Raw genomic sequence first — 16,615 nt, 5'->3', positions numbered from 1 at the left:
TTATGTCAGTGGGTAGAGCGGGAACAGCTATTAGAAACAGAAGGGAGTGGTATAAAAAAAATAATAGTAATTACCGATGTGTTTTTCAATGATATAAATCAGGAGTGGTGCGAAGAAGCAAGAGGGAAAAAATCCTATTTGGTGCTGGAAATACTGAGCCTTTTTTTTTTTTTTTTTTTTTTTTTTTTTTTTTTTGGTTAGCTGGAGTGTGCCAGCTTTTTCAGACGGGAGGAATGCTGAGTGTCAAGGGGTCAGGATCAATCCGGTGTGAGTTGATGAGGCAGGAAGGTGGGGAGGAATGCGAGGAATGTCCCTGTTTGTGTAGGACTCCATTCAGCTCATTGGCGAGCCGGGGTTGCCCGGAGCGTATAAAAGCCGCCGGCCGCCCGCCTCAGCCTCACACAACAACTCTTCCCGCTGAGAGGAGGCAGCCAGTGCAACTCCAACCCCGCGACCGACCGCCTCCCCGCACCCCGACGGCAGCCGCCCCGGCCGACAGCTCCCAGACCTCAGCTCGGAGCACCCGGGCACCCACCTCCGGCCCGAGCCCGCGACCCAGCGCCGGGACCGCCGCGCCCACCCCGCCGCCGCCGCCCGCCGCCCGCCCCGCCCGCAGCGCCCACCATGTCCGCCGCCGGCCTGGGCCTGGGCCCCGTTCGCTGCGCCTTCGTGCTCCTGTTCGCCCTCTGCGGCCGGGTAAGCCCAGAGCCCCGCGGCGGCCGGCGCCGGGGGGAGGGCGTGCGGGCGGGGCAGGGCCCGGGGCGCCGAGCGGCGTGCGCCTGCTCACCGCCCCCTCCTCCCCGCAGCCCGCCGCCGGCCAGGACTGCGGCGGCCCGTGCCAGTGTGCAGCCGCGCCGGCGCCCAGGTGCCCGGCCGGCGTCAGCCTCGTGCTGGACGGCTGCGGCTGCTGCCGCGTGTGCGCCAAGCAACTGGGCGAGCTGTGCACCGAGCGCGACCCCTGCGACCCGCACAAGGGACTCTTCTGCGACTTCGGCTCTCCCGCCAACCGCAAGATCGGCGTGTGCACCGGTAAGAGCTGCGGCCCGCCTGCGGGCCCTGGTGTCCCGGCCGCCGGCGCCCCCCCCCACCCCCCCGGAGCCCTGTTCCCCGCGCATCCCCGACTCGCTTACTGCTACCGATGCCTGACCCTTGCATCCCCCCGCCCCCCTTGTTCCCTTCTCTCCTTCAGCTAAAGATGGTGCCCCCTGCGTCTTCGGAGGAACGGTGTACCGGAGCGGAGAGTCCTTCCAGAGCAGCTGCAAGTACCAGTGCACTTGCCTGGACGGGGCGGTGGGCTGCGTGCCCCTGTGCAGCATGGACGTCCGCCTGCCCAGCCCTGACTGCCCTTTCCCGCGGAGGGTCAAGCTGCCCGGGAAATGCTGCGAGGAGTGGGTGTGCGACGAGCCCAAGGACCACACCGTGGTTGGCCCTGCCCTTGCCGGTGAGTTGAAAAGGCCTCAAAGTCAGTGTTGTGATCCTGCCCCCCAGGGGCTGACTCCTAACTTTGCCAAGGGAGGGGGGAAATGTCTTGTCCTGGCGTCTTACCTTGTGTTTGTGTGCTCTGCTCTCACAGCTTACCGACTGGAAGACACGTTTGGCCCAGACCCAACTATGATCCGGGCCAACTGCCTGGTCCAGACCACAGAGTGGAGTGCCTGTTCCAAGACCTGTGGAATGGGCATCTCCACCCGGGTTACCAATGACAACGCCTTCTGCAGGCTGGAGAAGCAGAGCCGCCTCTGCATGGTCAGGCCTTGCGAAGCTGACCTGGAAGAGAACATCAAGGTACATTTTCTGCTCCTATTAACTAGTTTTCCTGGAATCATAATGGATAGGATCAAAGTTGGGTCTCACCGCCCTGGTTATTATAGACCTTTTATCTCCAAAAATATCTAACCATCACGTTGTTTTGCTGGAATGAGATGTTGTGTAATAGGAACCCCCAGCTTTCCACTATGAAATTCTCCACCCTGTTAGTTAATTCAAGACATCCCAAGAGAGGCTATGTCTATTTTTGGGAAACTGGCAAATGAGACTCAAACTTCCTCTCCTCAAAATATAAACAAAAGTCAGACAACTTAAGACTAAAACACACAGAGCTTGAAGAAAGCCACTCCCCTTAATAGGGTCATTGATTTTTTTTTTCCCCCTTCGGTTTTGTCTTCCTTAGAAGGGCAAAAAGTGCATCCGTACCCCCAAAATCACCAAGCCTGTCAAGTTTGAGCTTTCTGGCTGTACCAGCGTGAAGTCCTACCGTGCTAAGTTCTGTGGCGTGTGCACGGATGGCCGGTGCTGCACCCCACACAGAACCACCACTCTTCCTGTGGAGTTCAAGTGCCCCGACGGGGAGATCATGAAGAAGAGTATGATGTTCATCAAGACCTGTGCCTGCCATTACAACTGTCCCGGAGACAATGACATCTTTGAGTCCCTGTACTACAGGAAGATGTATGGAGACATGGCGTAAAGCCAGGGAGTGTGAGAGACATTAACTCATTAGGCTATAACTTGAACTGATTCACATCTCATTTTTGTGTAAACATGATTTCAGTAGTGCAAGTTATTTAAATCTGTTTTTCTAACTGGGGGGAAGAAAAAGTCCCACCAAATTCAAAAGATTGTGCCATGTGACCTTCAAATAGTCTATCAACCCAGACACTGGTTTGAAGAAAGTTAAGACTTGACAGCGGGACTACGTTAGCACATAGCACCAGAATGTATACTGAGGTGTGGCTTTGGGAGCAGTGGGAGGGCACCTGCAGAAACGATTGTCATCTTAAAGTAGTATGTGCCTGCTCTTTGGAGTGTAATTGAAAAGGAAAACTTTAGCAAGCTCACTGACCTCCAGCGACAGCTAGGATGCACGTTCTCCAGCCTTCCTGAGGCTGGGTCAAGTTCTTCTTTAAGTCAGAACAGCAGATTCAGCTCTGACATTCTGATTTGAATGATACTGTTCAGGAATCAGAATCCTGTCTATTAGACTGGACAGCTTGTGGCAAGCGAATTTGCCTGTAACAAGCCAGAATTTTTTTTATTGATACTGTAAATATTGTGTGTGTATATATATATATATATATTTGTACAGTTATCTAAGTTAATTTAAAGTTGTTTGTGCCTTTTCGTTTGTTTTTAATGCTTTGATATTTCAAATGTTAGCCTCAATTCTGAACACCATAGGTAGGACGTAAAGCTTGTCTGATAATTCAAAGCATGAAATGGATATTCAAATGGAAATTCTGCTCATCAAAACAGATTGTTTACTGAATATGAGGCAATGATGTCCTTGGAAGTCTGATCTGTCAGTTTGAAATGTGGTAGCCTCACTATTAATGAACAAATGGCCTTTATGAAAACACGAGTGGCTCTGTATAGCTGATCAGTTTTTCCACCTGGAAGCATTTGTTTCTACTTTGACTATGACTGTTTTTTGGACAGTTTACTTGTTGAGAATGTGACCAAAAGTTACATGTTTGCACCTTTCTAGTTGAAAATAAAGTATATATTTTTTCTATAAAAAGTGTGATTATTCACTTACTCTTCTAAGTATTTGTTGTCTTGAGTATATAGGGGAGGCTTTTATTTGTCTTAAAACAATTCATCTATAATTTTTTAAATCTCATATATACTGTTAAATTGGTTAATCAGTTCAATAGAATTTTACATAAACCTATTTCACACTGAATCAAGTGTCACAAACTTGCAGGCATACATTGTGTGTGTGTGTGTATATATGTATATATATATATAATTTTGTGTGTGTGTGTGTGTGTGTGTGTGTGTGTGTGTGTGTACAGAGTACAGGGCATTTTTTGTTACCTTCACAGTACTTCATAGACATTGAAATTCAATTCTCTTTGGATAACTATTCTCCAACAACCCCTATTGGTTACACTTGGTCTTGTTTACATTTAATACCTGTGGCCATTGCAGGCATTTAATTTACAACCTTTCACATCACAAACTAGTCTGTGTGCCTTATTCATTGGAAAGGTTTTAACTATTTTTTGAGTTTGTATGCTCTACTACAGATCTATTTCTGAACTTTAATAATTTCACTGTTAAATCTGCAAAGTAAAATCTGCATTTAAATGGAACCATTTGATAAGTTGCGTTTTTGTATAATTCTGTTTTCAGTTGCCATGATAACCAATCACAAATAGATGATGGCCTAAGTAGAAAAGGAGCATAATTTCTATTAACATTAGTAGAAATTTGTCTTAAAAGCAACATCTCCATTGCCCCAAGCTTTGGACTATCAGACTTCCAAGATCAATAGCTTACCAAGTAGTTGGTAAGTGACAAAATGAAATTGTTCAAGAAGCCTGGAAATGATACTGGACCTAGCCAGGCCTCTTCCAAAAAGTCAACTGAAGTAAGTGGCAAACAAAAATATTCCAAAGACAACTGAAAGCACAGTTTTCTCCAGATCAGTATAGCTGTGGATTATGGCGGGGTGGGGGGAGTTGCAGACAAACTAACCCATCACAGGGTAATTAGCAATGTTGTAGTGCCAGTGTCATTCCAAGAGACAAAAATACATCTGAAAATAAAGACTAGTTCTACAAACAGTGTCCATGCCACAAACCAAAGGGAAAACTTCCTGTGTTCAAAATGTGCAAAGTATTTCTGGTCGAAACATTGGACTTTTAGGATACACCCACATTCGTATATAGCAACATTGTTGGCAGCTATACGCCACTTCCCCAAATAAACCCACATGTACACACACACGCACACACACACACATTGCCTAGTCCACATGTTCTTTCTGTCAATATACTTCTAGATGCAAAGATGAAGGGCCATGATAAATGAGCCTGAGTGTTTTATATTTTTTTAAAGATTTTATTTATTTGAGAGAGAGAGAACACAAGCAGAGGGAAGGGCGGAGGGAGAGGGAGAAGCAGACTCCTGGCTGAGCAGGGAGCCCGACACTACGGGGCTCAATACCAGGACCCTGAGATCATGGCCCAAGCCAAAGGCAGATGCTCAACTGACTAAGCCACCCATCCACCTCGAGCCTGAGTGTTTTAAAAAGAATTTGAGAATTCTGGGAAGATAGAAGTAGTAACAGAAGCATAGATTTTAGATTTTTCAATTTTCCACATAAAAACAGAGTAACTATATTGCAACATCAAAATCCCATGAACAATATTTACAACAAAATTAGGTGGCAAGGCATCCTTTTAATCCCAAAACGTTAGGGGGAGAAAATCATCAAACGCCACAAGATGTGCACTGTGTCAGCATATGTGTGGGAACAAAGAGATGCAACAGGATATCTGATACTTCTGAGAAGAGAGCTCCAAAGCAGCCAACAGTGAAGTGTGGGAGACCAATTTGAGGGTAGGGGTTCTGCCCAGTCAAATAAATCTTACAAACCAGAGTTCTCTCCCACGGGAGCATTCCATGCTCGTGGGAATGGAATCGAAATTGAGCAGATCAGGGACAACAAAGACATTGAAAGAAAAGGTCTAAGTGAAAATGAGGAGAGAAACAAAGGTTCATAATGTAAGGAAGTAAAGCCGCCATATTTATAAAATCACATGAAAACAATAAAAGAGGGATACCTGTGAAGTTCGAAACCAAGCGTCCTTACAGAACAAAGTTCAAGAAAACTAATTTCATGTAAAAAATAGGAAAACAAAACTATCAAAGCCAATTCCCATACATTATTATATGAAAATAATAAAGGGCAGAATAAATCCTTACAGATAATAAAAGCATGTCAGAAATACATGCCCAGAAAACACATCAAAACTGTATTATTTCAAGAGAACATTTAAAAAATGAGAGTAGACATAAATGATAAAAAGGAAACAACTAATGACATAAAACAGCAACGTATGTCAGAGTTAGTAAAACTTAGAAATATGTTGATAAAACTCAGGAAGGAATTGGAAATAAAAAAAATATATCAAACAAGAAGGAACACAAGAGTGAATAAATACCACAGATAATTCTTTAAGAAGAATAGATGGTTAGGAGGAGGAAGGAAATTTTTTAAATAAAAAAAGAATGAAAGTGTTTCAAGAAAAATTGATATATATTTTATTATATATTGATATATATTGTAGATAAACAAAGAAGATCTAACATATGGATAGTAGGAGTTCCTGGAGAAGAAAACAAAAGCTATAAATCAAGAAAACTTTACTGAAATAAAAAGTGATTTGAAAGCACATATTGTAAAAGCATGCCATGTACCTAATAAAACCCACCAACACCAAGATGTATTCTAGTAAAATTTCTGAAATATAAAGAAAAAGGAAAAATCATCAGAACATCTAGGCAAAGAGAACATGAATCTTTTAAGTAAAAGGAAATTAACTCATCATCAGACTTTTTGACAGCAACACTTTATTTATTTATTTATTTATTTATTTATTTATTTATTTATTTACTTAAGCAATGCTTTATACCAAAAAATTGGATTAACATTTAGGACACTCAAAGAAAGAAAATGTGAATTAAAGAAATTGTATCCTCCAGAACTGACATTCAAGACAGACAAATTGACAAAAACATGCAAGAATTAGGGTGCCTGGGTGGCTCATTTGGTTAAACAGCCAACTCTTGGTTTCAGCTCAGGTCATGATCTCAGGGTTGTGAGATCGAGCCACGCATCTGGGCATGGAACCTGCTTGGGAGTCTTTCTCTCCCTCTCCCTCTGCCCCTTCCCTGACCATTCTCTCTCTCTCTAAAAAAATAAATAAATAAAATTAAATAAAAATAAAACATGTAAGAATTTACATCATTTTGTTCCTGTGGGCCCTTTCTGAAAAACCCTATTAGAGAAAAAGCTCAGAAAACAAAAATATCTCAGAAATACTAATATAAAAACTGGTATATGAACATTAAATATAGCTTATTTTGAGGACTAAGATTCAGTGAAGTTTAAAGAGGAGAACACATAGTGTACAGTGGCTATACAACATGTTTTGACAGCATAGAATGCAGCCATATAGGGTGGGGGAGAATGGACATAGCGGACACCTCCCCCCAAATATTTAACTGCTTTTATTGGTGGTGGTGGTGGTATTGTTATTCAGAGACTGTTGGGTGTATAATATGGGATAAAGCAAGCGAGCCGTTTTGGATATCTAATTCTATCACTAGTGTTGGTGAGTACTGGGATTCCTAATGAGGAAGTCACAAAATACAGATATAATATAAAAGTGGTTAAGTTAAATTCCATATTTCTTAATTTGAACTAGAAATACCAGCATAAACTTATGATGTATTTTATCTCCTAACACACACACACACACACACACACACACATTTTTTCCTACATCCACTCCCTGAAAAGACTTAGATACAACAACTCAAGAGGAATAAGCATTCCTAGGCTACTATCATGCTCTTGAAATACTATTTTCCACTAAAAGAAATGAAGACTTCTTGGAGAATGGCTTATTTCAGGTCTAGCACAAGGAATGTGTAAGATAAATACATTTAATCAGGGACTACCTTTTCATATTGGATAAAAATGAAGCTAACAAGGACAGTTAAGACCATATCAAAAAGGTACAGGAGGCAAATTTAAAAGACTCCTATTAAAGATGGGGCAATTTGGGACGCCTGAGTGGCTCAGTTGGTTAATGATCATGACCTTTGGCTCAGGTCATGATCCCGGGATCCTGGGATCGAGTCCCGCATCCGGCTCCCTGCTCAGCAGGGAAGCTTCTTTTCCCTCTACCCCTCTGCCCTGCTTGTGATCTCTCTCCCTCTCTCAAATAAATAAATAAAATCTTTAAAAAAAAATAAAATGAAGATGGGGCAATTTGAATGGCTGTAAGGATAAGAATTGCAGTACATTAAGATCATCAACTGGGGCGCCTGGGTGGCTCAGTCAGTTAAGCATCTGCCTTTGGCTCAGATCATGACCTCAGGGTCCTGGCATCGAGTCCTGCATCGGGCTCCCTGCTCTCAGGAGAGCCTGTTTCTCCCTCTCCCCCTGCTCCTCTCTCTCTCTCTGTCTAATAAATAAAATCTTTAAAAAAAAAAAAAAGATCAACTGTCCTTAAGTTTTTAGTTCATTCTGATAGTTAAAGAAAAACACCTAATTGGTGACCTGAGAATGACAGAGAACCTATTCATTATACACAAGCTCTCTGATGATTTAAGTATCAGACTTTTGGTACTCTACACATTTCACAGTGCCTCAGAAGCACTCAGCCCAATCTGTACCAACCCCAGACATAATTCCAAGCTGACTTTTAAAAGAAATAAATCTCTTAATTTATGGTAATCATCTCATGATGGTTAGTTTCAAGTAATTTTATATTCTCTTAAAATAATCTTCTGTATTTTTCCAAATTCTCAGACATGAACACACATTATTTTATAATCAGAAAAATATTTTTAAAGTAAATCTTTCAAAAAAATAAAATAAATCTTTTATCTCCTTACTAAATCATAACAGAGAATACAACAACATGTGTTTGAAGTTTTCATGATTTTGGATTTAATGAACTGTTCACAATATATAAATAAATAAATGGCTTAGCTATTCAAGCCACTATTCCTTAATTAGCTGTGTGCCTAGGAGCATGTGCAACACGCATGTAGCCTCTAGAGAATCCACATATATTCATACATATCAGTGTATTTTCATACCTCATTCTCCCATGCCATAAATAAAATCATGGAAGATTTTTCTTCATAAGTTTTTAGTAACCATTCTTTAGGGCACCTGGGTGGCTCAGTTGGTTAAGCGACTGCCTTTGGCTCAGGTCAAGATCCTGGAGTCCCGGGATCGAGTCCCACATCGGGCTCCCTGCTCGGCGGGGAGTCTGCTTCTCCCTCTGACCCACCCCCCTCTCTTGTGCTCTTTCTCTCTCATTCTTTCTCGCAAATAAATAAATAAAATCTTTTAAAAAAATATTCTTTACCTCATGAATCATACTGATTATATATAGACTGTTGCTAAGACTAAGAATAAACAGTGTAAAATATATCCTTAAAATACTAAATCAGATTCCAAATACAAATACAGGATCCAAAGAACTAGACATGAAGACCCACCTTCGATATCAGATGTTTAAAGATAGTGAAAAAAGAGGAAGAAATGTCAAGTTAGTAAGAAATATCATTGATTAATTAGAATTTACGTCTCAAGAACATAAAGCATATTATGACTTGCATTAGTTCAACAAATGCTAACAGTTTTTGTCAACACAGTGAACGTATGTAATTCAAACCAATATAATAACTGGAAAATTGTATGTCAGTATCTACTAAAGGCAAATATATAACTTCCTATGACACAGTAAACTTTCACTCTTAGACATAAATCCAAGAGAAATGAACAAAATGCATAAACAAAATTCTCAAAGCGGTTCTGTCCATCCCAAAACTGAAAACAACCCAAATGTATATCAACAGAAAGATGGATAGAATGTAGAATAGTCATATGGTGGAATAATATACATCAATAAAAAAAGGACCACTGACATTATGCTGAATGAAAGAAGCCAAATACAAAAGTATGTATACTGTATGATTTCATCTATATGACACTGAAGCATAGGGAACACTAATTAATGGAGATAGAATTCAGAATAATGGTTACTTTGGAAGGGGGCATGAGAAAATTTGTTATACATTTATTAATGTATATTTCAATTAAAAGATCTAAAAATTGAGTAAATAAATTCAAACACCTTTTTAAAGGAAGATTGTCAAAACATTAAAAAGGATTACCTAGGGGTTATTTTTTCCACCTTTATAGTATTCTAGATTTTCAAAATTGTTTACAAAGAATAATTATACTTTATAAACAGAAAAAAATGTAAATCCAAAATGAAACTAGTGAATAGAAACCGTGGAAGTATGTAATTGATGTTTATTTAATGGGACTCAATAAACATCATTTAATTTTATTTATTTATTTTTTAAAAGATTTTATTTATTTGACAGAGAGAGCACAAGCAGAGGGAGAGAGAGGGCGAAGCAGGCTCCCTGCTGAGCAAGGAGCCCGATGTGGGACTCGATCCCAGGACCCTGGGATCATGACCCGGGCTGAAGGCAGCCGCTTAACCGACTGAGCCACCCAGCTGTCCCAACATCATTTAATTTTAGAGCACAAGATTTCAAGGTTTCTGGAGCTCCATGTGAAAAGTAACATCTCACTATGTAAGTTCTACTTTAACAATAGGAGTTATCAACACATTACATTATGTGCATGTGCATTTCAACAGGATACAGCAGGCAAATGGATATAAAATACTACTTTTATGAAAAACAAAAACTGCTCTTATCCATACCACCTTTACCTAATAAAAACAAGTGAAACCAAAAAACTAGAGATACCAGTTCATGAAGCATCCTGGGGCAGAGCAGAAGCCAAAAGAAGGGAAAAGGAGGTAATACTTTCAATAAGTTTTATTCATATGTGAATAAACCAAAATTTCAAACCAAGTGCAGCTATTTTTTAAAAATCATTACTCTGCATAGACTCAGTTTCATACAAGAAAGTAGGCTTTATGAATATCACTTAGGGCACTGGGGTCCTTTCCCTGAAAAGACTGGGCTATAAAATAAATACTATAGTAATTACATATTTAGTGTAATTAATAAAGGCAAAGGGTATAATAATAGGGTCCCTGAATCTAATTGGTTGAGTAACATCTGTAGTCATTATCTTGCATTTTCAAGTGACTTCTAGTCAATCATCATCATCATCATCATCATGAAAATAATACACAAAACACAGGAAGTATCCAAATCTACGTGCTGATATGATGGGTGCTATACAAAAAAGTTAGAATTTAGGAAACACAGACAAATTTAACACAAAACCATATATAATCCAAAATTCAGTAGAGTAATTTGAATTGTTAAATTGGGATCAAAATTTTGAATTTAATTGCCCATATGAAAAAAAATTTGAATCTGTACATCTTCATTCACTGTTAGCAATGTTTTTCAATCCAATTGATACTGATGTATTCTGTTTAGGATTGAAGTCCTTTAAAATGAAAACCCTTAGCATTAAAAATAAAGGATAAACTATCGTCTTTTTTCAGATATTCTTTTATATCATTCCAGAGGATTTTTTTAATGAGAATAAACCCAACTCAGTTTTTTTTTCTCCCCACTCTGAATTCCTCTCTAGCTAAATGTTTTTCTGATTCATGATCAGTATTTCTTATACTCTTTCTAGTGAGGTATTATAAAGTACTGAAAATGGCATTAAATCCAAGGGTTTAGGAAAATTTTTCTACGTGACTGCTTTTTTTTTGCATTTTATTTATTTGTTGATTTTTAAAACTGTATCCATAATTTCAGCTGATGAATCCCAGTGTAAAGATTCTTTCATGTCATTCATAATTTTTAACTCAGGGTAAATAGGCAAGTTTGTATATTTATGTTGAGAAACGCTAAAAGGTCTGGGGCAATTTCCAGGACTGTGTTTGCATAGATGCCTCAACATAGAGACATGGTAGGAGAAGGGAAGCATGTGGGGCATGAGCCAGACTCTTATCATTTCATGGGGTTTGGGAGGGAGTTGTGGGCTTTATAGTGTGACTTTTAGGAGATAACCTTCTAGGGAAGATGGGTTCTCCCGGAGCTCTGGGAAAAGTCAGTTCATGTGTTGTGCCTCAGTAATTAGCAAAAGCAAGTGGGAAAGGCAACAGAAACAGCATCCTGAGTGCTATTATACACACTCTTAGTTCATTCATACAATACTGGTGGCTTTCATGGTTTTTTGGTATGAGTTTTTGTCAATTTTCTACACTCTGTTGTGGAAGTCTTTGTGTCACACTATTCCAAACATGGTATGGTTGTCTTGTAACCTCCTACACACACAGACTGTTTAGCTAACTGGAGTACACAGCGGACCCCACAATGAAAAAAGACACATCAGTCTTTCAAGCCAGAAGCCCAGCATCTCCACGCATGGGATTCTTCTACCAGAGGTATGTAGAGTAGCCAGTGAAGATGCAAAGAACTCTGAAAGAACAGCTTGGCATTATAACTGCCCCTAAAAGCTTAATAGGGAGCCTATTAAGAGCTGGCCTTGAGGAATGATGCTGGCAGTCTAATGTTCCCATTAGCCACTGAGGGAAACCAGGAGCTTTTTTGAGAAGTTCTTAAGAATTCAAGCCCTTTAAAGTTTAACTCTTTAGGTTTTAATGGGATTCCAAGGAAATAGAAGTCAGGAGCTACTGGCGATCAGTGTTCACCAGCAGCAAGATCTGCTGAGCTGTACTGCCACTGGTTAGGACCTGTGACAGTATGGGTGGCCACTGGAAGTTGCTGCTATGGAGACTCATGCTAACCACTGTTGGAAGTAGTGGCTAGTGGAAACTATCATTGCCAAGAACAACAGCCAAGAGGCTCTACTGGGAGATGTTGACTAGAAGCACCACTCGGTGTGTCTAATAGGGAGCTATGTCTGGGATCATCCACCTGAGTTTGGGGAGAGGAGGTGGTTTGTCTTGTTTACACATGCTTGGCTGAATCATCTTGATGTTAGGGGAAAAAGGAGTACCATCGGTCTTATTGTGCTCTAAACTAAAAGCATCATAATTTCCCTCAAAACCAGCTCCTCCTTGTGATTCTGTATTTCTATGAATAGCACTATTAATCTACTTGCTTCCCAAGTGTAAACACTCCGTTATCATGGCATCCTCCATTTCCCCTCTACCCACGCTAAAATATTTTAACTTCTGTTTATAAATCCATTTGTAGGCAAAGTAGTCTCAGACCCAATCACAGTGGGCTCCATGCTTTTCTGAGTTTCACCTCCAGGAGGTCTCTGAATATTGAAGGAAAATTCCCTCTTGTTTCATTCATAGGAAAGGGAAAATAAACCATTTTTAAATACACCAAAGCACTCTCTTCCTCTTAACAAGGCCAGCCCTCTGGAGAAATTATTTTACCAGGGCCTAGCCTACTGGGGTTTTGTCAGAACCTAACCTACCTAGAGAAAGATAAATACCTAACTCCAGAATCCTCTAGCTATATGGCCACACCTAAGGAGTGAAAAACAAAAACAAAAACTGAGAAGTATTGGTGAAGTTCCCAGGGGCACAAGCTCACCAAAAGTCTGAGACCTAATCATAGGTCTATAGACCTAACTATAGAACGCTTCCCCTCCGCCTACACCCTATGACTATGTTACTAAAGGCTTATTTACTGTAGTTCCTTTTATTCAGTACATCATGTGTACCTTTCAACAAAAGATTATAAATCATAGGGCACCTGGGTGGCTCAGTCAGTTAGGCGTCTGCCTTTGGCTCAGGTCAAGATCTCAGCGTCCTGGGATCAAGCCCCTCATTGGGCTCTCTGCTCAGCGAGGAGTCTGCTTCTCCCTCTCCCTCTACCTCTGTGCTGTCTCTCTCTCAAATAAATAAATAAAATCTTTAAAAAAAATACCAATGTCTGCTCTCAGACTACAATGGAATTAAACTAGAAATCAGTAATAGAAAGCTAGCTAGAACATCCCCTAGTACCTGTAGATTCAACAATACACTTCTCAATAACACATGGGTCAAAGAAAAAAAATCTCAAGAGAAATTTTAAAATATTTTGAACTAAATGACTAAGTAGAGCTCCCTGAAGAGCCCAAGATGTCACTGGGTAGTTCTGTCACTTCTGCCTCTTCTCTAACCTCTCAGATGCTTCAGTGAGCAGTGCAAACTGCTGAGGTCTTTTCTTTTCTCTCTCTGACGCCTTCATAAACTGATACTGGGATGGTCTTTTCTCCATTGTATTTCACTTTGATGGTGAAAGTTACTTTGGCAAGGTATCCTGTCTTCACAAATCTCTAGACAAAAAGTAGGTACCAATCTCTATTCACATGCTTCCCAACTGAAAAAAATTCTAAACCATCTCCCAACTGTCCATGTCCATCATTCTTATCCCAGATCTCATTATTTTTGCCAGCAATATTTGTTTGGGACTGCTAATTCGTTTTCCTGTTCCTCCACAATTCTCCTTCATTACGGCCACCAGCTTAGTATCTCTGGTCCCATAAGTCTGATGCTCCAAAACAGGAAGCAAAATTTATTGTCAAGGTAAGCACTATCCTTTCAACATAGCATTCAAGATCTTCTACAAATTGATATAAAAGGACCTTGTCAGAATAATCTACTATTACTCTTGTACACTGCTTATGCCAAAACCCAAACTGGACTTACTCGTATTTCCCAAATAGTTTCGTTCTGACTCAATCTAGTCCCTCTATCTGCAAAATTCTTTCACTGCTCCTTCCATAACGTGTGTGTGTATACACTATGTACACATTTTTTTATCCCAAGGTTTTATTTAAACTCCAGTTAACATACAGTGTAATATTAGTGTCAGGTATGGGATTTAATGATTCATCACTTATATACAACACCCAGGGCTCATCAAAACAAGTCCTGTCTTTAATACCCATCACCCATTTAACCCATCCCCCTGCACATATTTATATATAAATCAACCCTACTCACCTTTTGAGCTCTTCCCAGAAGTCACTTCCATGAATCCTTTCACCTTCAGTGCCCCTTTTTCTTTTAAATGTTCTACCAAATGCTCTGCTTATAACTGTATTAGGTCACTTATGTCAATTTTATCCAGATTCTAGTTCTTTGCTGTCCAGATGGTAGCCATAGACACATGTGGCTATTAAATTTGAGTAAATCGAAATTAAATAAGATGTGAAATTCAGGTTCTTTGTGACACTAGCAATATAGCAAATGCTCAGGAACAACATGGGGCTAGTGGCTTCCATACTGGGTGATACAGATGGAGAACACTTTCATCATCTGCGAGCACAGTCAGCTTTACCCAAAGAACCTAGGCTAAAAGCTGGGGGATGATGGTTCCACCAATGCAGGGATCAGCCGTCTTTTTCTGTAAAAGGCCCAATAATAAATACGTCACCCTTTGTGGGCCATACAGTTTCTGTCTATTCAACTCTGCATTATAACTTAAAAGCAGTCATGGACATTACATCAACAAATAGGGATAGCTGTGTCCCAATAAATATTTCTTTACAAAATAAGGAGATGGGCCAGATTTTGCCTACAGGCCGTAGTTTGCCAACTCCTGCACTAGAGAGAAACTGAGTACAATTATGTACTCAGGATGGTAGTCAAGCAACAGAAACAAATACAAACAGCAAATGTCCACTGCACGCATAGCGTAGTATAGATATGCCTGTTTTTCTGGGTCTTTGAACCATCTCTTCCTTTATAATGAGAATCTTAACAGGTAACTTTCAGGAGGCTGCTTTTTTCCCAAGTTTACCTGGCTTCAAGTTAAAATGGTCCACTGAGTGTCCAGGTGGCTCTTGCAACTCTTGGAACCCAGGAGAAAAAGGGACAGCCATCACGTTAACAAGCCTATGGGCAGTAGCAGCTCGAGCAAAAAATAATTTGCCTCTAGACTACAACAATTTGAGATGCTAAGACATGTAATATCCCCCCCTCGGCTTCCTCCAAATAATCTGCTTCTTTCCCAATCTATCCCCTGACAGGTAATGGTACTGCCTTTTACCTAATCATACAGGTCAAAAGCTGAAGTGTCACCCTTGAATTTTTTCTGCTCACACTGCAGAGCCAACCAGTCCGCAAGTTCTATATCCAAATTACACTGAATCTGACCCCTTCTTCGTACCTTCACTGCCACAACTCCTCTCCATCTCACCACAGACCCTCTCCTAGGTTCCTCCAAGAACCTCCCCATTGGTCTCCCTCCTGCTTGCTCGTCTACTATCCTTTCTCTAGTCAGCAGCGAGAGTGATCTTTCTCAAGCATAAATCTTCCCATGGCTTCCCATTAGAATAAAATCCTAATTCCTTAGCATAGTTCACAAGGCTTTCATGATCTAGACTTTCTCAATCTTCCCAGCAACATTGTCTTCTTCCACTCCAGCAATGTTGCCTTCTGGCCATCCATTAAATGCTCTGAGCTCAGCCCTGTTTCACGGCTTTTGAACTTTCTATTCCCTCCACCTCCGCAGACCTTTTCCCAAGAATTTCTAAATCCACTAGAACAGGGTGTTCTCTTATTCTCCACCATATCTGTAGGGTAGAGAACAGTACTTGAGATAGTCAACAAATATTTTCTGAATGAAATGAATAAAGAGAATATGGTAAGTCATATGAGGGCAGATTATATAGACAATGGGATGATGCAAAAATGTGCCGATTAGTGCAATAACTCCAAGCTTCCAAAAGACAGACGATCTCTCTGTTTAGTTTCACTGCCCGGTCAGATGGCTACATTAAGGAAAACTTAAAAGTAGCATTCACTGGATCCATAAAAATAAACCAGAAACAACAGCAACAAATCTTTGCAGTTGCTACTTTGCTGTGATCGGTGAAAGGTTGTGTTCTCTGAGTCAAGGTATTTCATTTATCTAGAGTTCAAAGAAGAACAGCTGCCCACTACAGAGAAATAAGGACCTTGCTGAATTAAGCCATTGGGAAATGAGTTGCTTTAATTAATGCTGATTTTTCTCAGAAGTGCAGAAAGAATTTTGCAAAGAATTCCTAACACTAGCAAAATTGGCAACAAAAAATGTTTCACACTTGTAGTTGAAAAACATAAAATGCTTACGTCAGTAAATCCCAAAAGATGTCATTAGGGACAAATAAGTAACTTTACTGGCC

The 16,615-nt window shown here is 40.5% G+C and overlaps 2 protein-coding genes and 1 long non-coding RNA gene across 3 annotated transcripts in view; 2 read left to right on the top strand and 1 right to left on the bottom strand.

Annotated features, from left to right (window-relative positions):
• Window positions 1-711, bottom strand: part of LOC112818459 (uncharacterized) — a 219,506-nt gene extending 218,795 nt beyond the window's left edge. Inside the window, exon 1 of the long non-coding RNA XR_003206595.2 lies at window positions 624-711. This is a non-coding gene — a long non-coding RNA (uncharacterized lncRNA). The remainder of the gene's footprint in view (window positions 1-623) is intronic.
• VNN1 (vanin 1) overlaps window positions 1-16,615 on the top strand; it is a 725,633-nt gene that overhangs the window by 680,725 nt on the left and 28,293 nt on the right. The window lies entirely within an intron of this gene.
• CCN2 (cellular communication network factor 2) lies at window positions 526-3,517 on the top strand. Its single transcript, XM_025865537.2, has 5 exons — window positions 526-696; window positions 807-1,029; window positions 1,190-1,441; window positions 1,574-1,785; window positions 2,171-3,517. Exons 1-5 carry the CDS (start codon window positions 625-627, stop codon window positions 2,465-2,467), a joined length of 1,056 nt encoding a protein of 351 aa, XP_025721322.1. The 5' UTR covers window positions 526-624; the 3' UTR covers window positions 2,468-3,517.

Source organism: Callorhinus ursinus, unplaced genomic scaffold (assembly GCF_003265705.2).
Source record: "Callorhinus ursinus isolate GAN/ISIS: 27379988/994484 unplaced genomic scaffold, GSC_fseal_2.0 scaffold6, whole genome shotgun sequence".
NCBI lineage: Eukaryota > Metazoa > Chordata > Mammalia > Carnivora > Otariidae > Callorhinus > Callorhinus ursinus.
Note: the sequence above shows the minus strand (reverse complement) of the source record. Positions and strands in the feature narration are given on the sequence as shown.

Coding starts and splice junctions, on each gene's coding strand:
- CCN2 (XM_025865537.2), top strand. CDS start 625: ATGTCCGCCGCCGGCCTGGGCCTGGGCCCCGTTCGCTGCGCCTTCGTG. Junction 1,030..1,189: donor CAAGATCGGCGTGTGCACCG/GTAAGAGCTGCG, acceptor TCTCTCCTTCAG/CTAAAGATGGTGCCCCCTGC. Junction 1,442..1,573: donor GGTTGGCCCTGCCCTTGCCG/GTGAGTTGAAAA, acceptor CTGCTCTCACAG/CTTACCGACTGGAAGACACG.